Source organism: Bufo gargarizans, chromosome 6, assembly GCF_014858855.1.
Source record: "Bufo gargarizans isolate SCDJY-AF-19 chromosome 6, ASM1485885v1, whole genome shotgun sequence".
NCBI classification, from domain to species: domain Eukaryota; kingdom Metazoa; phylum Chordata; class Amphibia; order Anura; family Bufonidae; genus Bufo; species Bufo gargarizans.
The window spans coordinates 312,708,848-312,733,034 of NC_058085.1; the positions used below are offsets into that span (position 1 = coordinate 312,708,848).

At 44.8% G+C, this 24,187-nt stretch overlaps 1 protein-coding gene across 3 annotated transcripts in view; it reads left to right on the top strand.

Moving 5' to 3' along the window:
• The window catches only part of TNKS2 (tankyrase 2), a 90,091-nt gene that overhangs the window by 35,645 nt on the left and 30,259 nt on the right, over positions 1–24,187 (top strand). For 2 of the 3 annotated variants that reach the window (XM_044299276.1, XM_044299279.1), the window contains exons 12-17: positions 162–333; positions 817–896; positions 13,682–13,827; positions 14,728–14,893; positions 21,315–21,534; positions 23,258–23,367. In XM_044299276.1, coding sequence (XP_044155211.1) covers positions 162–333; positions 817–896; positions 13,682–13,827; positions 14,728–14,893; positions 21,315–21,534; positions 23,258–23,367 — 894 coding nt within the window. The remainder of the gene's footprint in view (positions 1–161; positions 334–816; positions 897–13,681; positions 13,828–14,727; positions 14,894–21,314; positions 21,535–23,257; positions 23,368–24,187) is intronic. The other variant, XM_044299277.1, reaches the window with a different exon arrangement.

Genomic DNA, 24,187 nt, shown 5'->3' on the forward strand with positions numbered 1-24,187 from the left:
ATATATTTACTGATCTTAAACTGCTCATAGAGTACAGTAGTTAAATAGGCTCCTTAGAGGTGACATAGTACATGGTGAGAATTCACTGACCTCTCACGTGTGCGTCTAAGGATTACTTTTGAGATTTGCGTCCAACTTTTTTTTCCCCCCTCCTACAATAGATAAATGCATTGGACAATTTGGGGCAGACATGCCTCCATCGTGCGGCACATTGTGGCCATTTACACACCTGCCGAATTCTCTTGAACTCAGGATGTGATCCAGCAATTGTATCACTACAGAGTTTCACCGCCCTTCAAATGGGGAATGAGAGCGTTCAGCAACTCCTCCAAGGTACAGGTTTCATATCTCAGTACTCCCTATCCCAGAAACTGAACTTGTCAGATGATCTCTGCTGTCCTATCTGAGAGCTGCCGATGATGGCGGGAGAGAAGAGAAGCTGTGTGATATATAGGTTTTTGTGATTTGGAGCAGGATTTGAGAGTAGATCCTGACGGGACTCCTTTGAAAGACAGTATGCCCTGATTACCCTGCTCCCGACCTTCTGTACAGACACCGATGCAGGACAACCTGTCAATCTTCCCTTGTGGGTGGAAATATCAGGCCTTTCATTGTCTCTCCTAGGAGCTCGGTCAGGATAGTTTCTGCCTTTTACTCTCAAATCCTACTCCAAATCATATGAACCTATATATCCCTCAGTCTTTCCCTCTATCATCTCCCACTCTCAGGTATGGAAATCATCTGACAGATTCACTTTAGGTTTTCTCATTTTTAATTGTGGTTACTTTACGTTAACATAATGTCCCTCTTTACCAGAAGGCTTGTCGTTCAGTAATACAGATGCAGATCGCCAGCTGCTGGAGGCTGCAAAAGCTGGAGACCTAGAAATTGTAAAGGTGAGCGCCTGTGTGTGTGGGTGTGTCTCTCGTTGTGAGTTCTCAAGCATTAGCGCAGGGATCGGCAACCTCCTGCACTCCAGCTGTTGTGAAACTACAACTCCCAGCATGCTCCTTTCACTTCTGTGGGAGTTTAGAGAACAGCCAAGCAAGTGTGCACGATGGGAGATGTAGTTTCTCGCTCGTATCATTAGGGGACACAGAAGACCATGGGTATGGCTGCTGCCACTAGGAGGCGACACCTAGCTCTCCCTCCTCTCAGCTATAACCCTTCTGCAGACACTGAGCTAATCAGCTTTAACTTGGTGTCCGTAGGAGGTAGACATTTTTTTTCTGCAGGTCTGCCAAAGTTTTTTCATTTTTTTTTTATTTTTATTTTTTTTATTTTATTTTATCAGGTTCGGGCTACAGGCGGACTCTAACCACCTGTTTTTCCCACACTTGAGGGGGGAGACCAGTGGGTTCTTAAGAGCGCTGCTCATTCCCCACCTCTGGAAGACTGTTACCTGCCACCAACAGTGTCACCTTGTCTCCTACTTCTGGAAGTCCCCCTGTTGCCGGTGTAGCTGCCCTCCCCAGAGGCAGCACACTGAGGAAGGTGACACTGCTGGACTCGGGGTGGGCAGAAACCGTCTAGGTAAGTATATTGCCTACCCCCTATACCTGAGCCCTGCCCCCCTTCTACTGAGTTCTCTAAGAAAACACAGGAATATGTTTCCCCCCCCTAACCTTTTGGCCTTTTTCCTTGTATCTGGTGACTCACCGGCCCAGCCCTCGGTCCCACCTCCAGGCCCTGCGATGCATTCCGGCAGTCGCATGTCTCCTTGGGCGGCTGCTGCTTTTTTCCTCAGGGCATCGGTACGCCCGTTCCCAACCTCCTTTGTTCCCCATTTGCATTCCTGTTCCCTCCCTGCATTGCCGTCCCAACCAGAAGTTCTTCCAGTCGGCTCCGCCTGCACTCCAGGCCCCGGCTCTGTGGCCTAGTAGGTCGCAGGAGTGTTTCGGTGGCAGGAACTGTACTGTCAGAGTGCGAAAATTTCGCTCCCATGTTTTCGCCCCACCAGCTGCCCAATAGCTCTGCCCCTGCCTTCTGCTTAACTCTTGCCTCAGAAGTACTGTGCTCTATGCTGAGGGTTAGAGTGTTGGTCATTAGTGCAGACGGCTGTTAGTTCCTATGTCCCACAATGAACTAAGTGAGAGAGATTTTACAGGTGAGTTGACAAAAATCTCGTTATCTCCTTGTTCCCTTTACGTGTAGTGCATTGCCTCTACAATCTGCTATGGTGACTGCATCAGCTTTCCCTCCTTGTGGAGTTTCGGTATGCACTTATTTGGTTTACATATGTGAGTTGTCATCATTGCTCCCCTTGCTGGGTAGTCTTCTACACTCCCCTTCCGCATGGTGAGTAGTTGCACTTCCCCCACATACTGTTTCTGCCTGCACAGCCAGTTTTTTAATAACCATTGGGTTCTTGTATGCCCCCTTTCTGTATGCCCCCCTGCCTGCGCGAGTTATATTGGTTCTGTTACCGTTTATTTTTCTAAGACTTTGTGGCGTTCGGTGTCCACACTCCCTTCCTGACACAGTATTTATACCATCTCTTTTTTTTTTTTTTTTTTTTTTTTTTTTTTTATTGGGAAAACTACAAAACATTTACAATAAAAAAAGAATTTTTTTACAATCTCTCAATTCTTAGTGACCCAAATAGTTATATATAAATATATTCCGCGCATCTTTTCATAGTATTTATAGAAAAGAAAAGAAAACCCTCCCCTCCCTCCCTCCCAATTTGTGGTGCGTCAAAGTAGGACCCCTATATATGAAACAACTTGATCTCAGCTAACCAAACCTCCAACCACCCCATATCCTACTCCATTGGTATTCGTTTTCCCTCCGTCTATATAGAATTTTTTCATAGTTCTTTACTTTATCAATTAAATTTATCCATGTGTTTATGTCTGGAGTGGATCGGGCAAACCAGGTCCGGCTGATCAAAACTCTAGCCAGCATCAATATTCTGCTCAAAAAAATCTTTTGATGGTTATGATTTTTTAGTTTGGAGAGATCATTAAGAACAAATACTTGTGGTTCAAAAGGAATTCGAATTTTTAGTTTACACATAATACAGTTATTGATACCATTCCAGTAGTTTATAAGTTCTGGACAGGTCCATATCATATGGAGGAAATCTGCTCCAACAGTATCACATTTGGGACAGTTGGACGTGTCTCTTAACCCACATTTGTTCATCCACAATGGAGTAATATATAATCTGTGGCAGATATAAAATTGTATTAGAACATGGTTAAAGTTCTGGGATAGTGAAGTTAAATTCCCAAAAATATTCTCCCACCCTTCTATTTGTAAATTCGGACAATCCACCTCCCACAATTTTTGTCCTGGTGAGTGTATATCACTAAACCGTACCTTAAGTAATAACTTATATATATTTGAAATTTTTATTCTAGAAAGTGTACCCCCTACCCAATCATTCAAAAAGGATAAATTATCTATATCCAACATCCGCTTATCATCCAAACTTGATAATACAGAACGCAATTGGAAATACCTAAACCATGAAAGATTTTTTATATTTTGTGTCATTTCTGTATAGGGTTTAATTTCTCTATCTTTAACTACCTGTGAAATTATATAAAATTTTATTTTTCTGCCAAAATGTGTCGGCTGCAATTTCATCCAGCCTTTGTAAATACAAATTATGCCAAAGAGGCGTAAATGTGAGTGAACCCTTAACCTTCAACCATGTCCTAGTTGTAGCCCACACCTTAAGGAGTAGTTTTATAGTCTCTCTATAGCCTTGCTCATAACTCTTCAATAGGCCAGATTCCAACAAGGAAAAAATATTATTATGAGCGTGGCTAGTTACCAACTTCCCCAGAAGTGCGCTATGCTCTGATTCGTAGCATCTCAGTAGCTGGGCTGCAATAAAGTACCCCTTAAAATAGGGGAGATTTAAACCCCCGCACTCCACTGATCTATACAGGTACTCCAGCTTAATTCGAACTCGCTTTCTTCCCCATATTAGATCATTAATTAGTCTCTCCATAAGTTTAAAATGTTTATCTTGTATCCAAATAGGTGTATTCCTGAGCACATAAAGAAATTGTGGTAGTATCACCATTTTAACTAGTGAAACTCGATCAGCTCTACATAGGGGAAGTTTCAACCAGATTCCTATTTTAGCTCTGATCTTTACCATTATGGGGATCAGATTGAGTTCTACAAAATTTTCGACCCGAGGCGATATAGTCAAACCCAAATATTGAAAAGTATCAACAATATCCAACCGTGTAGCAGGAACTTCTTTCTGTGGCAGGGGGTCTATTGGGAGCAAGCTGGTCTTAGCCCAGTTTATAAGAAGACCAGACACCTCACCAAATAATTTAACCATTTGAATAATCCTAGGGAGAGTGGTTTCCGTATGATCTATAAAAAACAGAATATCATCTGCATATGAGATACGGTCTTGTGTTCCTAACGTACCAAATCCTTTGACCTTATCGTCCTGCCTGATGGCCATCGCAAGGGGTTCGATATATATATCAAATAATAAGGGAGATAATGGGCAACCCTGACGGGTGCCTCTGTTTAGCTCGATACTACCACTCAAGATTCCATTAAGACTCAATTTAGCCCTTGGAGATCCATACAACAACTTAAGAGTGCGTATAAACCTCTCTCCAAAGCCCATCCTAACAAGAACCCTCCAGAGAAAACGCCACTCCACCCTGTCAAAGGCCTTAGAGGCATCCAATGACAGGATGGAGCGGGCGGTCCCCCCAGGGGCCTGGATATTAGAAAATAGCCGATGTAAATTATGATGTGTACCCTTGTTTTTAATAAAACCGCTCTGATCCGGATGGACTATGGAGGAGATAACCCCAGAAAGCCTTGTAGCAAGGACCCTCGCCAAAAGCTTTACATCTGCATTAAGCAGTGAGATTGGTCTATAAGATTCTAAATCTAGAGGGTCCTTGCCTTTTTTTGGAATTAGTATCACTGTAGCCTCCATCATTGAATCTGGCAACATCCCATCCTCCATTGATTCAGTAAAAACCTCCAGTAATCTAGGAAAAATACAGTCCCCATATTTACTATATAGTTCATATGGAAGGCCGTCTGAATCAGGAGTAGAATTGGCTGAACATAATTTAATAGCTCCCTCAAGTTCCTGAATTGAGACCTCCAATTCTAATGCTTTCTTTTGCGTCTCAGTGATAGTTGAAAAGTTGATCCTATCTAGATATAAATCTATCTTATCGTCTGTAATATTAGAATCAGCCTTATACAGATCAAGAAAATAATCAAAAAAGGCCTTCTCCACCGGACCCTGTCCAGTAACTATCCTACCATCCCTCACTCGAACCTTGTCTATATGTTTTTTGGGTTGTTGATTGGAGATTACTCTAGAGAGGAGCTTACCGGGTCGCCCAGACTCTGTAAAGTATTTTTGCCCTTTAAAGAAGAGATTCTGTTGAGCTTTATCCAGTAAAAAATTAGCATATATTTGTGTGGCTTTTTGCATATTTTCCCTATTATTCTCCGTCTTATTTATATGGAAGGATTCAGTCGCTGACATTACATGTTTTTCTAAATTTTTCTGTTTTTTTCCATATTCTCTTCTAAGATTCGTAATATTACTAACCATCAATCCCCTCATGTACGCCTTAAAGGTATCCCATACCACTTGAATTTTTGCTGAGCCATAATTAATATCCCAGAATCGGCCTATTTCATTTCGAATTATTTCATGTGTCTTTATGACTGATAGCCAGTAAGGGTTTAGTCTAAAGGGAGGTTTTGGTGTATATCTTTCCTGAGACAAGCATAGTTCAAATACTAACGGGGAGTGATCAGATATTGACCTTGTTTCATATTTCATTCGTTTTATCAATTTCACATATTTGCTATTTATCAGTACCAGGTCTATTCTGGACAGTGATTTGCCTGCTTTACTAAAGCATGAAAAAACCCTTTTCCCCTGTCCCAGAAACTCCCAAGCGTCCTCAAATCCAGCCTCCAGGCAAAACCGTGCGAGGGGAGACCCCTGGACCGGGCTGTCACTCCTAACAGTCATAGAGACCCTGTCACATAGAGGGTCGATGACACAGTTAAAATCGCCAATAATCAATGTTGGACATTCTGGCCATCTATCCATAAATAATAGAAGGGAATTAAGAACCAAAAGAGAAAATGGCGGAGGGATATAAACAAAGGCCAGAATGCATAACTCTCCCCCTAACCTGCAATATAGAAAAATAAATCTCCCCTGTTGGTCGACAGAGGATGCCTCACAAACGAAATCAATAAGTCTATGTATCAAAACCGTAACACCTCTCGAGTAGTTGGAGAGGGTAGAATGATACGTGTGCACAGCCCATCCCCTGTCGACCACCCTAGTGGTCTCCTCAGTAAGATGGGTCTCTAGCAGGCATACTATTGCTGGTAAATGGGCCTGAGTCAGGTCAAAAACCGCTTGTCTCTTACCTCTTTCCCCCAAACCACGTACATTCCAAGAAAAAATTCTAATCATCGTCATCTACAATGGTTAAGTGGAAGATCAGGAGAGAGGGGAAAAAGGAAAAAACAAGTGAAGGAAAAAAAAAGAAAATAGCAAACTGAGAAACGGGGAACCATGCCCACTTTGACGCACCACAACCCAACCCCACCCGCCCCTCACCCCCCTCCCACATGCAATCCACCACATATTGTAGTAGATTTCTTTCCTATGACCAACCCTCAACCCTCCCCCCACTCAGCCACCCCCACACCGCGATTAAGAAGCAAAGAAAACTATTTTTTTTGGGGGTATAAGCCCCTTATAATACTAATTATTCCCGCCCGATCGTAACCCAATTGAGTCATCGATTGTTTCGCTCTAGCCAATCCGTGGCTTCTTCTGAGGTATCAAAAAAAAAGATTTTATCTTCAAAAACAATCCGCAATTTGGCCGGGAATATAAGAGAATATTTAATATCCCTTTCTCTTAGCTTCTTTTTAACAGTCATAAATGTACGTCTCTTTTCTTGTATTTCTTTCGAAAAATCAGGAAAAAAGGCCAGTCTAATCCCATTATACAGAACCGGTGAGGATTCCCTCGCCCTTCTCAGGAGGACATCTCTGTCCCCTGTAGTCAGTAGCTTAGCAAGGATTGACCGAGGTTGTCTCCCTGGAATTGGTTTTCCTCCTGGGACCCGATGGGCTCTTTCAATCATAAAAAGAGGAGAGAATGACTCTTTACCAAAGTTCTCAAGAATTAATTTCTGTACAAATTCGGTTGGATTTTTTTTCTTCCTCACCCTCTGGGATCCCTATTATTCTCACATTGTATCTTCGTGACCTATCTTCCGTATTTATTTTTTTGGATTCCTTCTGTATTAGGGTGACAGAACTTTCAAGGGTGTTGACTCTGTCTCGTATTTTGGACAATTCATCTTTTATTAGTCCCACATCAACTTGAATAAATCCAAGTTGGGTTGTAACCACCTGTATTAGGTCCCCGTTCTGTTTAACCGCTAGGAGTATTTCTTCCAGCGGTGAAGAGTTATCATTAGGGATTGCTTCCCCCATTATTCCATCTTCCTCTTCAGGGTATCTAGCGCCTTTTTGTATTTCTAGGTCTGTTACCTCTGATTCATATTTTTATTTTTTCCAAAAACTCCTTTTGTCCACCCCTCGTATTGACCCTTGGGGACTTCAGAAACTGGTCCAATTTTGTTGGTTCAGCAGTTTTGGACCCATGTTTCTGACCTGATAGATCAGTCGAACGCCTAAAGGCTTTTGGGCCCATAGCTTATTCCTCTTTATTCCTTTTTTTTTAAATATTTATTTTTATTTTTATTTATTTTTTTGGAGTATTTATTTGTTTTTGTTTTTTTGTTTTTTTCCCCCTTATTCCACCTCCTTCTCTCCTTTAAATATATATCTTTTCTTCTTTGCTCTCCTTCTTTCTCTTTTTTTTTTTTTTTTTACTTTACTTTTTCTTTTTTTTTTTTTCCTTTTTCCTTTTTCCTTATCCCCCTTTCCCTTTTTTTTTTTTTTTTTTTATAGTGCCTTCTTCTTAATTCTGTTTCTCTTCTCTTCTTTTTTTTTTTTTTTTTTTTTTTTTGTGTCCACTCTTCTTTATACTCTTTCCCCTCTTATTATTATTTTTTTTTTCCCCCTCTCCACCTTATACTTTAAACTTTAGAGTTCACTTTCTTGTAATCATGTGCAGTCATGTGCAATTATGTCAAACTCCGTTCAAGGTTAGTTGGAGTCAGCAATCGTGAGGAGGTTAGTCACTAAAGAAGAGAAGCTTATCAGCTTATCATCTTCTCCAACAATCCATTAGGTGGGGGGAACACAAATAGGGGGGGGACACAGAGGTTACTCACGGCACCAAAGGGGGGGTAGCAGTTCAGGCAGGAGCCGGAGGCACAGTCCACGGGGGTAAAGGAAAAAAGAACCTCCAGACAAGAAACTGTTCACAGCGACATGGTGGGCGATAAAGGAGGCAGGAGCGCAGAATCGGGAATGGCAGAATCAACAAGCAGCAGCATGCAGGCTTGGACAAAGAGCAGGAACCGGAGGCAGCCCCCACATCCGAACCAGCAGTCGATAACAGCGCCGCGGTTCAACAACGCTGATCACCCGTTCCCAGTCACAGAGAGGGTGGATGGAGGATTCGGCACAGAGACGCCAGCATAATCGAGGCGGCAGCGGTGTAGCTGAGCAGCGGGGAAAGCCGGGAGCGCGACGTCCATTACGTCATCACGTCATCCCCCCCCTTTATACCATCTCTGGTTCCTTTCTGACCGTTTTGTCCATTCCTCTGATAACCCCATTCTCTTCTTCTTTAGGTGGAGTTGTTCCGCAGTGGCGGTCGACAGTGTCTGATGGGTTTACACAACCTTCATATTTTTGTCCCTTTGGCCTAGATATTTTATTTTATTCTTCAGCTTCCGCTTGGGTCTACCAGCTCAGGCAGCCTTCCGTGAAGTATCTGACTGCTTCTCTCCTCTGGTTCTGAAGTTTAAGGTCCTCCTCTACATGCCTCTGCTTACCACATTGATGTTCTTCTTGGAGACCACTCTTATGAAGCAGACCCTTGGTCGTAGGTCTGAAGGGGACATTTTTGATCCTGGAGGACACTCTTCTCCTACCAGGTTACTCCCAAATTTTTTGTGGGCTTTTGGTCGGTTCCACTGCCTTGTTTCCATTGGGTTTCTTCACTCCTTCAAGAATTCTTTCTTGTGGGCCATTTTCATGCCTGACATCCAGGTTCTCTAGCCCTCACTTGTTTCTCATGGTCCCGCTGGAGTGTTCTTTTCTTCTGACAGCCTGGTATGGTGTTTGGGGCCTTTGCCTTCTGGCACCCCTACTTCTCTCCCCCCCCCCCCCCCCATGGGGGGCAAGTTTTGTCATATCTGCACTTCTCTGGCATTTGAGATCCAGTTGCCATTTTCAGTTTGTCTTCTTCCAATCAGTATTCCACTGAGTGGTTCATTTTTTTTTTTTCTTCTCACGCCATGTTGGGATTGTTGATGACTCTAGGGTGTTTTTTTTTCCTGCGGTTCTGATGCATGGGTATGACTTCCTTAGAAGTCTTCTGGATCCAGGCTATGTTTCTCTCTCCTGAATCTTCGGCAGTCGCTCTGTTTGTTTCTGGTGTTTGACTTGTTTTCATTCTCGTCCATTTTGTGAATATTCTGTTTTGTGAATACGCCTCTGCGTATTCAGCCTCTCTCTGACTGGCCTTCCTGGGAATGGTTCTTCCTGTCCCTTTTCAGGGTTCCTGGTGTGTCCTTCCCCCGCATTTCTGTGCGGGGCCTTATGACCGGCCTTGGATTCGTTCTGTTCTTGTTCCCTCCCCATGGTACTGCTCTTTAACATCCCATGGTCTTCTGTGTCCACCCCAATGATAAGAGCGAGAAAATAGGATTTTTTGTGCTTGCCTGCAAAATCCTTTTCTCGCTGAGTTCATTGGGGGACACAGCTCCCACCCAAGTACATTACTGGCTCTCCTTGATGGGTCCCTTCGGTTCTTGATTCTGACCCATCTCTAGTTTTCTTCCTTTTTATAGTTTTTTGTTGGCTTCTCCTGGCTGCTCTTACTGATTTCGTGCAAACTGATTAGCTCAGTGTCTGCAGGAGGGGTAAAGCTGAGAGGAGGAGATAACACTTTTTTGTTTACTGTGGCCTCCTAGTGGCAACAGCTATACCCATGGTCTTCTGTGTTTCCCAATGAACTCATCGGGAAAAGGATTTTACAGGTAAGCACAAAAAATCCTATTTTCACAACACCTGGAGTGCCGCAGATTGCTGACCCCTGCATTAGCGGGATATCCTTTGGATTATGGAAACAATATCAGGGGCGTGGAAATTTTTTAAAAAACTACTTGTCGAAGGACTAAAGTGGGGTCTCAATCTACTTGTCCCTCATGACAATCTACGTGTCCTGATACAAAAAGTAATTTTAAATCAAAACCATATTTAAGTGAATCCCTTTAATATACATGCCATACTGGGGCAGTGAATCCCTTTAATGTACATGCCATACTGGGGCAGTGAATCCCTTTAATGTACATGCCATACTGGGCCAGTGAATCCCTTTAATGTACATGCCATACTGGGCCAGTGAATCCCTTTAATGTACATGCCATACTGGGCCAGTGAATCCCTTTAATGTACATGCCATACTGGGCCAGTGAATCCCTTTAATGTACATGCCATACTGGGCCAGTGAATCCCTTTAATGTACATGCCATACTGGGCCAGTGAATCCCTTTAATGTACATGCCATACTGGGCCAGTGAATCCCTTTAATGTACATGCCATACTGGGCCAGTGAATCCCTTTAATGTACATGCCATACTGGGCCAGTGAATCCCTTTAATGTACATGCCATACTGGGCCAGTGAATCCCTTTAATGTACATGCCATACTGGGCCAGTGAATCCCTTTAATGTACATGCCATACTGGGCCAGTGAATCCCTTTAATGTACATGCCATACTGGGCCAGTGAATCCCTTTAATGTACATGCCATACTGGGCCAGTGAATCCCTTTAATGTACATGCCATACTGGGGCAGTCCCCCCCCCTATTCATGGAGGGTGAGTGGCTGGAAGTTGGAACCTGGCAGCACTCCTATTGACACTTCAATGCCAGGGAGAAGAAGCAGAGCGGCAGCCTGACAGCAGAGCATAGCTGACCCAGAGCAGTCACCACACACACTACCTGCTGGGCTATCTATCACGGCACGGGCTGCCACCATGTCAGGAGCTCCTACTACAGCCGCTGACTAACGTGTGCCTCCGCTGGGAGCTGACTTCCGGCCCGTGGCGCCCGACTTCCGGCCTGCACAGGAGCGCTGATAACACTGCGGTAAGCAGCCCGTACTTGCTGCACCGGGCTGTGTATTAGAGGAAAACACGGCGCAACCCTAGCCCTGCTACTTGCCCGCAGGGCTAAGCTGCCTGCACAAACTACCTGCCTGGCGCCCGGAACTGCATGTCCCGGGCGTCGGGCGATAGGAATTCCACACACCCCTGAATATACTATAAGAATAACTACTTTATATGATTGTACACACTTAAGATGTTGGCCACTTTCTGATGAAAAACCCTAGAATGCTATTAACTGATGTGTGGGAAAACCCTAAGCAACCCTCATTTCTTACTGCAGTACTCCTAGTTCAGGCTGCCAGTGGTTTTGGTCTGTAAATGAGTCCAGAGCACTCAAGATGATGGTCATCATATGGCTGACCCACGTGACCACTTCTCCAGCTGCATTGTCTTTTGTGCCACATTGTGTTCTGCTTCCTCTATCTCTGCATGTGCTGAATGTGCCAGAGCAGAAGAGGACACAATTGGAGCTGGTTCTTTATGACATTTTGGAGATTTCATTAGACAGTAACCAGTCCCTTAAACTAGGGTTGGGCTATATAAAAAATATTCCCACGATAACTATATTAAGAAATTTATTGCGATAAATACCCATTTAGAAGAAAAAAAACACTTGGGGCCACAAGGAGACATTATACTGTATGGGCAGGCGGCGGGCCACAAGGAGACGTTATATACTGTATGGGCAGGCGGCGGGCCACAAGGAGATTTTATATACTGTATGGGCAGGCGGCGGGCCACAAGGAGATTTTATATACTGTATGGGCAGGCGGCGGGCCACAAGGAGACGTTATATACTGTATGGGCAGGCGGCGGGCCACAAGGAGACGTTATATACTGTATGGGCAGGCGGCGGGCCACAAGGAGACGTTATATACTGTATGGGCAGGCGGCGGGCCACAAGGAGACGTTGTTATATACTGTATGGGCAGGCGGCGGGCCACAAGGAGAAGTTGTTATATACTGTATGGGCAGGCGGCGGGCCACAAGGAGACGTTGTTATATACTGTATGGGCAGGCGGCGGGCCACAAGGAGACGTTGTTATATACTGTATGGGCAGGCGGCGGGCCACAAGGAGATGTTGTTATATACTGTATGGGCAGGCGGCGGGCCACAAGGAGACGTTATATACTGTATGGGCAGGCGGCGGGCCACAAGGAGACGTTGTTATATACTGTATGGGCAGGCGGCGGGCCACAAGGAGACGTTATATACTGTATGGGCTGGCAGCGGGCCACAAGGAGACGTTGTTATATACTGTATGGGCAGGCGGCGGGCCACAAGGAGACGTTGTTATATACTGTATGGGCAGGCGGCGGGCCACAAGGAGACGTTGTTATATACTGTATGGGCAGGCGGCGGGCCACAAGGAGACATTATATACTGTATGGGCAGGCAGCGGGCCACAAGGAGACGTTATATACTGTATGGGCTGGCTGCTCGGCAGGCAGTGGGCCACAAGACTCACTATACTGCATTGGGTCACCTGGTAATATTATACTGTATGGGACAACAATTTGTAACCCCTCCGCCATCAGTATAATAATGTCTTGTGGCCCCCATACAGTAATGTCGTCTTGTTGCTCCTGTATGGGGGCAACAGGGAGACATTATAGTTTATCAACTGCCATCACCATGTGCAGTGCAGCTTGCAGGCAGGGCCAGGACTGCAGAAGACATAGACAGTACAACCTTTATTTCTGACACCTGGGCCGTTAGGGTTTCTCACTCCTCTTCCCCCACCTTGGCTTGGACACGGACTGCTGCCTGACTTTGCGCGCCACGCTCCTGTGCTCGGCCAGACTTGAATATGGGAGCGAGGAGGAGCCGGGGGGCGGCTGCTGCAGGAAGTAATATGTACGGTATGCATATGCACGATGCAGGGGCGGGCTGACACAGATTTAGGAGGGGTCAGCACGCATATGACCGCTCCTATGACGTCACCAAATACTGCGGTTATTTGGAAACAGCTATATCGCCATATCGCTGTTTCTTAATGCCGCGGTATATCGTTGACACTGGTTTACCGCTCAACCCTACCTTAAACTTAGTTGTTAGGGCTGTTGCTGTGCCGCAGTTGGGTTTGAATCTACCAAATGCACGTGGAGCTTTTATATGCTCTCCTCCATATTTGCGTAGGTGTTTTCATGTTCCTATTTCGGTAATTGGCTAGTTAGCTGATCAGCTGCCTTCTCAAACAGCTGATCGGCGGGGCTCCCGGGTGCCGGACCTCCACCGATCAGATACTGATGAGCTATCCTGAGGATGTAGTGAGCAGCTTCAATTATGATATTATTGCAGATATGTTATCTTGCTACAGGCAAGGTGGGCTAAGATTTGTATATAAAAGTGTCTTATTCTCTTTTTACTCCTAGAAACTATGTAATTCACAAACCGTTAACTGCAGAGATGTAGAAGGGCGTCAGTCTACACCCCTCCACTTCGCTGCAGGGTACAATCGCGTGGCTGTAGTGGAGTATCTGTTGCAGCACGGTGCTGACGTCCATGCAAAAGACAAAGGGTAAGCGCTTTCCAGGCTAACGTAAATAATTTTCTTAGGAAAGCAACTTTAATTCTTTGTTTTTCTTATACCCTAGCTCAGATTTGTGCAAAATAATTTGCACATACGTTTTTCATTTTATTTTAATTTGGGGAAAATATTGTGTACAGATGCAACTTTTATGTTGTATTTAAGACCAGAAATGGCAAATATTTCTTTTCTGTTTTGGCCATAAACCAAATATTTTACCTTTTTTATTACATACATTTATGACTGATTTGCATCTGCGTTTAACAATAACATCGCTCTGTCCCCAGTGGGGCTCATAATCTAATGTTCCTATCAGTATGTCTTTAAGAGCGTGGGAGGAAACCATACAAACTCCATGTAGATGTTGTCCTTGGTCGAATTTGTACCTAGGACCCCAGTGCTAACCACTGAGCCGCCGTGCTGCCCAACCAAGGTCATCGGATGTGGCATAGTCTATAATTGACTATAATGGGATCCGGCTTTGGCTGGACAAAAAGTCCTGAATACATATTTTTTGGGGGTCCAGCAGAAGCCAACACTTATGCCAGAACGCAGCCAGACCCCATTAGTCAATGTGGTGCACAGTCGTGTCCAGTGAACTCAGTTAAACGTAGGTGTGAATCAGCCCCTAGTCCACCAGTGTGCCGCCATATGTCTGTTTTGTGAGGCACTGTATTCTTCTCTAGAAGCAATGCTTCTAGGGGGAAGTAATACCTATGTAATATGGCATGAGATGGACAATGCCATGTAAAAAATGGAAACGCAGAGGTGGAGCGTATGGGCCCATTACATTATAAATGCATAGTGTAGCCTGGTGCATGTCATGCCTCCGTGTAAAAGTTTCAGAAACTGGTGAACTACATGATGTAATTTTTTGTTGTTGTTTTTTAGGGGCTTAGTCCCATTACACAATGCCTGCTCATATGGACACTATGAGGTAACAGAGCTACTCGTTAAACATGGAGCAGTTATTAATGTCGCAGATTTGTGGAAGTTTACGCCGTTACATGAGGCCGCAGCAAAAGGGAAATATGAGATCTGCAAGTTACTGCTTCAGGTATGATGGTCACAAAACGGAATGATGTGTGTAAATTCTCCTGCGTGTCACGCTAGTCGTGTACTCTAACAGTGTATCCCATGGTACATTCTGAGGGGCAGGTTGATTAAAAGACCCCATACGGAAAATCCAGCGCTCTACATTTATAGAAACTGGCCCTGTTGTCCATAGCTCTCAGAGCTTACGTTTTTTTTTCTTAGGCCGTTTCAGAAATTAAAACTAAGTTCTGGATTGCTGTCGGCAAGTTTCACTATTTGCTTTGCGTGAGGACTAGAATTCCTTAAAGGGAACCTTTCACCTGGATTTTGTGTATAGAGCTGAGAACATGGGTTGCTAGATAGCCGCTAGCACATCTGCAATACCCAGTCCCCATAGCTCTGTGTGCTTTTATTGTGTAAAAAAAACACAATTTGATACATATGCAAATTAACCTGAGATGAGTCCTGTACGTGAGATGAGTCAGGGACAGGACTCATCTCAGGTTAATTTGCATATGTATTAAATAGTTTTTTTTACACAATAAAAGCACACAGAGCTATGGGGACTGGGTATTGCGGATGTGCTGGTGGCCATCTAGCAACCCATGTCCCCAGCTCTATACACAAAATTCAGGTGACAGGTTCCCTTTAAGTTGGAGATTTTTCAACAAATAGATTTGTAATGTCCATCTTTGAGCTCCCATTTCTGGTGTTTTTACACTTTAGAAATATATCATTTTGAACGTAATGTAAAGAATATATGAATAATAATTTTTATTTATGTAGAGCCTACGTATTCCAGCGCTTTACAATCCGAGGGTTCACGTAGAATTAAAATCTTACATAACCTAGAAACAAGCAAGTCGACAATTAAAATTAGAAATTAGGCCCTGCTCACAAGAGCTTGCAAGCTATGAGTAGAGGGGGTGACACATGGTGAAAAGTGCTTGCTTTTACACACACACACACACACACTTTATTTATTGCTGTACAAGCCACTCACTAGTACTTCCGAGTGTATGGGGTGCGGTGGATACTGATGGCTGATGGATCCGGTTCTGAAGGATGAGTGGTGTGGGGGAAGGTAGGTGAGGAATGTGAGGCCACTCGAAAAAGATGTGATTTTAGGGAGCGCCTAAAACTGTGAATTTTCATTCCAGAGAACTGGTGCAGCTCGGGAGAAGTCTTAAAGAGGGAATTGAGAGGTTCAGATTATGGTGGATCGTAAATAATTTGCGGGGTATGGTGGTAGACAGAAATGAGGGAGGAGATGTAGGGGGGGCAGCACTTTGGGAGGGCTTTGTGGGTGAGAGAAGTTTAAATTGAATCCTATACTGTATTGGAAACCAGTGCAATGACTGGCACAGGGAGGAGGCATCAGAGTAGCGGTTAGACAGATAGATGAGCATGGCTGCTGCATTAAGGATAGATTGGAGAGGGGAGAGTCTGGTGAGGGGAGGCCAGTTAGTAATGAGTTACAGTAATCGAGACTGGAATGGATCGGGGCAACAATGAGAGTTTTCAGTCTGTTTCCAGTCAGAAAGGGGCTTATTCTAGAGATGTTTTTGAGTTGCAGACGGCATGAACGGGCAAGTTATGAGTAAAAGGGGGTAAAGCAAAGATCAGTCTCAAACATGACACCGAGACAGTGGAGGTGCTGCCTAGGTGTGATGGTAGTGCCACACACTGAAAGGAGATCTCCGGCTTCGGTAGGTTAGTAGATGGGGAAAATACCTGTAGTTGAGTTTTTTTTAATATATTCCATTTCAGATAGAGAGGACATGTTAGAGACAGTGGACAGACAGTCTGGTGTTCTGTAGTACAGCAAGGGTGATGTCATGACATGAGGTATATAGAGGTACTGAAGACCAAATCTACTGATGGTCTGTCCAATGGGAGCTGTGTAAAGAGAAAAGAGGACTGGACCCTCATGAGGGAGAGTAGAACCAGCAAATGATAGTGAAGGAGCAGTCAGAGAGATGGGAAGAAAACCAAGAGAGCACCGTGTCCGTAAATCCAATAGTAGAGAGAAGTCACTGTTGCATTTGGATGTCTGGGGGTCATTTGTTACTTTGGTAAGGGCAGTTTCTGTAGAGTGTGGAAACCAGATTGTAAGGGCTCAAGAAGAGAGCAGAGATGGTGGATGAGAGTAGACCGAGCGCTCCAAGGGTTTAGAGATGAAGGCAGATTAGAGACAGGTCTGTAGTTAGTTTTGCAGGAAGGGTCAAGGGGTGTTTTTTTTTTTTTCAGTAACTGCGTTATGTTTGAAAGAGAAGATAGAGAGGTTAAAGGGGTTTTCTCACTTTAGCAAAAGGCATTTATAATGTAGAGAAAGTTAATACAAGGCACATACCGTATTTTTCGCTTTATAAGACGCCATTTTTCCCCCCCAAAAGTGGGGGGAAAATGGCCGTGCGTCTTATAAAGCGAATACTTCGCTGGCCGCTATGCTGCACAGCGCGGCCAGCGAAGTATCAGTGACAGTGTGGAGGGAGGAGGCAGGGCCCGGTGCAGTGACTCTACTCTAATACACCGAGCCCCGCAACTGTTAAACATTCGATCTGATCTATATCTAATAGTATATGCTCTGTACGGCTCTTACTGTAGTACCGTAAGTATAGCGCAGACCGGCATCTCCCTCGGTCATGCGCCGCTTGCCGCACCTCCTTCCTCATGCGCCGTCTGCCCCAGCTCCCTCTGTCATGCGCCACCTGCCTGTTCATTCATAAAGTGAGATAAGCAGGCAGGCGGCGCATGAGGAGGGAGCTGGGGCAGGCGGCACATGAGGAGAGAGCTGCGGCAGGTGGCGCATGACCGATGGAGATGCCGGTCTACGCTATACTTACGGTACTACATTAAGAGCCGTACAGAGCATATACTATTAGATATAGATCAGATTGAATGTTTAACAGTTGCGGGGCCCGGTGTATTAGAGTAGAGTCACTGCACCGGGCCCCGCCATGAGTGTCTCCGCCTCCTCCCTCCACACTGATGCATCTGATGGGGGATCTGTAGATGACATAAGTGTCATGCACAGATCCCCCCTCAGTGTCATGCACAGATCCCCCCTCAGTGTCATGCACAGATCCCCCCTCAGTGTCATGCACAGATCCCCCCTCAGTGTCATGCACAGATCCCCCCTCAGTGTCATGCACAGATCCCCCCTCAGTGTCATGCACAGATCCCCCCTCAGTGTCATGCACAGATCCCCCCTCAGTGTCATGCACAGATCCCCCCTCAGTGTCATGCACAGATCCCCCCTCAGTGTCATGCACAGATCCCCCCTCAGTGTCATGCACAGATCCCCCCTCAGTGTCATGCACAGATCCCCCCTCAGTGTCATGCACAGATCCCCCCTCAGTGTCATGCACAGATCCCCCCTCAGTGTCATGCACAGATCCCCCCTCAGTGTCATGCACAGATCCCCCCTCAGTGTCATGCACAGATCCCCCCTCAGTGTCATGCACAGATCCCCCCTCAGTGTCATGCACAGATCCCCCCTCAGTGTCATGCACAGATCCCCCCTCAGTGTCATGCACAGATCCCCCCTCAGTGTCATGCACAGATCCCCCTCAGTGTCATGCACAGATCCCCCTCAGTGTCATGCACAGATCCCCCCTCAGTGTCATGCACAGATCCCCCCTCAGTGTCATGCACAGATCCCCCCCCCATAACAGTGCGTCATGCACAGATCCCCCCCCATAACAGTGCGTCATGCACAGATCCCCCCCCATAACAGTGCGTCATGCACAGATCCCCCCCCATAACAGTGCGTCATGCACAGATCCCCCCCCCATAACAGTGCGTCATGCACAGATCCCCCCCCATAACAGTGCGTCATGCACAGATCCCCCCCCCATAACAGTGCGTCATGCACAGATCCCCCCCCATAACAGTGCGTCATGCACAGATCCCCCCCCATAACAGTGCGTCATGCACAGATCCCCCCCCATAACAGTGCGTCATGCACAGATCCCCCCCCATAACAGTGCGTCATGCACAGATCCCCCCCCATAACAGTGCGTCATGCACAGATCCCCCCCCATAACAGTGCGTCATGCACAGATCCCCCCCCCATAACAGTGCGTCATGCACAGATCCCCCCCCCCCATAACAGTGCGTCAGCCACAGATCCCCCTCCATAACAGTGCGTCATCCCCAGATCCCCCCCCATAACAGTGCGTCATCCCCAGATCCCCATAACAGTACATCATCCACAGACCACCTTTAGTTCAAAAGCTACCAAAAGCACACCTTTTGGTTCAAAATATTTTTTTCTTATTTTCCTCCTCAAAAACCTAGGTGCGTCTTATCATCAGGTGCGTCTTATAAAGCGAAAAATACGGTACTAATGTATTGTTATTATCATATTGCTTCCTTTTACTGACTGGATTAGTTTTTCCATCACATTATACACTGGTCATTTCCATGGTTACCATCACCCTGCAATCCATCATCGGTGGACATGCCTGCACACTATAGGAAAAGGCACCAGCCTATGTGAGCTTCCACGGTCCCAGCCACCAGAAATGCCAGCGCTTTTTCCTATAGTGTGCAAGCACGGCCACCGCTGATGGATTGCAGGGTAATTGTAACCATGGAAACGAGCAGTGTAGAATAAGATGGAAAAATGAATCCAGCCAGCAAAGGAGAGAATATGGATAATCGCAATACATTAGTAAGTGCCTTGTATTAACCCCTTAAGAACCCTGAGATTTTCCATTTTTGCGTTTGTTTTTTCACTCCCCGTCTTCCCATACTAACTTTTTTATCCTTCCATTCACATAGCCTTATGAGGGCTTATTTTTTGTGGAACAAGTTGTACTTTCTAATGGCACCATTTACGGTTGCATACCATGTAGTAGGGAGCGGGGAAAAAAATTCCCAATGGGGTAGAATTGGGAAAAAACACAATTCTGATAAAGGATTTAATTGATTTTTTTTTTACACTTTACACTATGCGGTAAAATTGACCGGTTATCTTTATTCTCCAGGTCAGTACGGTTCCAACTATACCACACTTGTATAATTTTTCTTGCATTTTAATACTGACATTTTTTTTTTAAACCTTTTGAGGAGGAAAACATTTTTTTTTTTTTTTTCATAACCATATTCTGAGCTGTGTAACTTTTTTGTAGCTATGTGTACGGGGCTGTGTGAGGGCTCATTTTTTGCGTGACTATCTGTTTAGTGATGCCAATTTTAAGTGTGTGTGACTTTTTGATCACTTTTATTAAATTATTGGGTAGTTGAAGTGACTATGCCCATGATCTTTGTGTTATATTTTTTTTTTTTTTTTTTTTTTTATTGGTTAAGTATTTTTATTTTAAGGAAAGGGGGGATGATTTGAACTTTTAGTTGTGTTTTTTTTTTTTGTTTGTTTTTTTAACTTTTAACTTGCCTTGGGTGACAATCATTCGATTGCCCATAGTATTCAGTGATGGCTAAATAGCCATCATTGAACACTTCATTTGCACTATATCAATACAAGGCTGCCACCTAGTGGCCTCTATTAATAGATACACCTAATTGACTTTGAAGCCTGCTTGAGGCTTCGGTCAATTAGCTCAAGGTAACAGGTTCCCCGATCTCATTTGGGGAAAGCTGTTACCGGACCGGAAGCGCATGACTTCCGGTTCCGGTCTGTGCAGATGCCGTGGTCACATTTGACCACGGCATCTAAAGGGTAAGATTTATGCGATCAGCCTTATGGCTGATCGCATACATGTGCCGCGGGTCTCTGCTATTTAAAATAGCAGGAACTCCGCGGCTAAGGCGCCCGCTGCATGTGCGAGCGGGTGCCATGTTTAGGGATTGGACCCATGACGTAGCTGTATCCTTAAAGGGTTAACTTTCTGTACATGATAAATGCCACTTGCTGAAGTGAGACAATCCATTTAAACATTTTAGTTAGATGTATAGTGACAGCTGGGGAGAAAGACTAGAGGAGGGGGGAGGGAATATGGTCAGTAGTGCGGGTAGTAGGCTAAGAAGAAGAGAGGAGCCTGGAGACTACTTCTGTGACTAGGTCAAATGTAGAAAGAGAACCACAGGAGGTGTGAGAGGCAAGGAGATCGATGATGCCTTGAGACTAGGAGATAATTTCATGTTGGAAGTTTTCAATTTTCTCTTTGAAATAGGTGGCCAGATCTTCAGCACAGAGGCCTGTAATAGATGCCTGCACTTTAGGACTAAGGAAGAGTGAAAAGTGTCATTTTTTTTATTTTTTATTATTGGATAGTGAAGCAATGAGTGGTGAAATAGGTCTGTTTGGCGAGGTGGAGAGCAGAGTTATAATGGAGAAAATCTTTTGGTGTATGAGATTTTTTCCCTAGGCATTCAGCACCACTGCAGGGTTGCTGAAGAATGCTAGTTTGAGGTGTAAGCCAGGGTTGCTTTCTTCTGTATTCTAAAAAGTTTTTTTTCTACTCTTGTACAAGCAGCATGGAGCTGATTCAACAAAGAAAAACAGAGACGGGAACACTGCTTTGGATCTGGTCAAGGACGGCGATACAGACATTCAAGATCTTCTTCGTGGAGATGCTGCCTTATTAGATGCTGCTAAGAGAGGCTGTGTGGCTCGAATTAAGAAATTGTGCACCCTGGAAAATGTCAACTGCAGAGACACGCAGGGCAGGCATTCTACTCCGCTACATTTAGCTGGTCAGTATTGGTAATTACTAAAGCATATCACTGGGTGAATGGTTTTTAGTGAGCTCCTTTTAATGTGCACATAAGCATCTAATGTAAGTTGTATGTCCCCCTATGTGTGTGTGCAATAGCGTTTTATTAAAGCCCATCTGTCAGCAGATCTGTACCTATGACACTGTCTGACCTGTTACATGTGCGCTTGGCAGCTGAAGACATCTGTGTTGGTCCCATGTTCATATGTCCCCGCATTGCTGAGAAAAATGATGTTTTAATATATGCAAATCAGTCTGTAGGAGCAACAGGGGTGTTGCCATTACTCCTGGTGACTAAGCTCTCTGCAACTGCCGCTCCCTCTGCACTTTTGGAGAAGTCAGGGCCAGGCAGGATTACATTTACCTTCCTCGTACTGTCAAAGTGGAGAGGACGCGGCAGATGCAGAGAGAGCTCGGCTTCTAGGTGTCACGGCAATGCCCCGTTTCTCCTAGAGGCTCATCTGCATATATTAAAACATAATTTTTCTCTGCAATGCGGCCACACACATGTACATGGGACCTAAACAGATGCCTTCAGCTGCCAAACGCACATGCAATAGATTAACCAGCTCCATAGGTAGAAATCTTCTGACAGATGGCCTTTTAAAGGCATTATTTCTCTGAATTGGGGGCACAGAAAAGGATGGGAGAAAGCATTACGCTTTGTTAAGCTCACATCTGACCATGCAATTGGTTTTCATTACATGTACTTGGTGACAGATTCCCTTTAAACCTTGCCTGCTGCAGAGCTTAAAAGGCAGACAGTAAAGATCCCATAGATCAGGCATGCTCAACCTGTGGCGCTCCAGCTGTTGCAAAACTACAATTCCCAGCATGCCCTAATAGCTGTAGGCTGTGCAGGCATGCTGGGAGTTGTAGTTTTACAACAGCTGGAGAACCGCAGGTTGGGCATGCCTGCCATAGATGACAATAGTACAGTAGTGACCAAAAATTGTTGAAACCTTTTGAAAAGAGTGCATCTTGTCTTGCAAACAACGGGATGTTACTGGATAACACACATGAGCACTGCAGCCAATCAGTGTGTTCAGTGATCTACCGCTAAAGACAGTGATTAGCTGCAGCTGTCAGGTGTCTAATCCGTCACTGTGGTGAGCAGAGTGACATGCAGTTATATGGAACCTCGCTGCTGCCAGTCACTCCCCTCAGTGGTAGACTGCTGAGGACAGCGATTGACTACAGCAGTCACGTTCTGTATAGAGATATGTGGCCTTGCTGTTTGTAGTGTTGCAGGAGAAACGGTAAGTATAAAACGTGCAAGTCATTTTAGGGCTTGTCCTAGATTTTAAATGATCTTGGATAACCCTTTGAGCCACAGTAAAGTCCAGCCAGCTAGCATTTTGTGAAGTTGCAAATATAGTTAAGTCTCAACCACCGCACCTGAAGCCACCACCGATTCATAGTTAATATGGTTGAAAAAATACACAAGTCCATTAAGTTCAACCAAGGGATAGGTGGGGAGCGAATCCCAGAGGGAAGATTCAATATTGCTGAGGCATCCCCTTGTTAAACTATCAAGGCTGTATCGCACTAGTGGTATTGATCCATAACAACTACAGATTGATTTGCTTACCAATGGCGTCTCTCCATCTTTGACTGTCTAAGTTGTATCCTTAGTTTTACTTTGCCCTCTGTCGGTACTTTAGTGAGACTGCAACCTTTGATATGGTCTGTGTTCTTTCCAGCTGGCTACAATAACCTGGAAGTTGCCGAATACTTATTACAACACGGAGCTGATGTAAACGCACAAGATAAAGGAGGACTAATCCCATTGCACAATGCAGCATCTTATGGGGTATGTTGTAATTTAAAGAGGGCCTAACGCCTCAAAATGCAATCGACAAACAGCTGGTTATAGAGCTAGAGGAGCTGAGCAGATTGTATAGTTTTTGAGGATTGTAATTTCTAGAGTTTTGTACAATTTCAGCTTTTTCTGACTTTAGTTGTACACGGGGGAGGTGTTTATCAGTGATGGCGTTCTCTGTATAAAATGTGTATACAGAGATAGCTGTCAGTCACTGATAGCTGTACATGGGGGAGGTGTTATCAGTGATGGCGTTCTCTGTATAAAATGTGTATACAGAGATAGCTGTCAGTCACTGATAGCTGTACATGGGGGAGGTGTTATCAGTGATGGCGTTCTCTGTATAAAATGTGTATACAGAGATAGCTGTCAGTCACTGATAGCTGTACATGGGGGAGGTGTTATCAGTGATGGCGTTCTCTGTATAAAATGTGTCTACAGAGATAGCTGTACATGGGGGAGGTGTTATCAGTGATTGGCATTCTCTGTGTAAGTGTGTATGCATAGATAGCTGTCAGTCACTCGTAGATGTACACGGGGGAGGTGTTATCAGTGATAGCATTCCCTGTGTAAGTGTGTATGCAGAGATAGCTGTTAGTCACTGATAGTTGTACACAGTGGAGGTGTTATCAGTGATAGCATTCTCTGTGTAAGTGTGTATCTAGTCACTGATAGCTGTATGCAGAGATAGCTGTCAGTCGTTGATAATTGTACACGGGGAGGTGTTATCAGTGATTGATGGCATTCTCTGTGTAAATGTATATACAGAAATAGCTGTCAGTCACTGATAGTTGTACACAGGGGAGGTGTT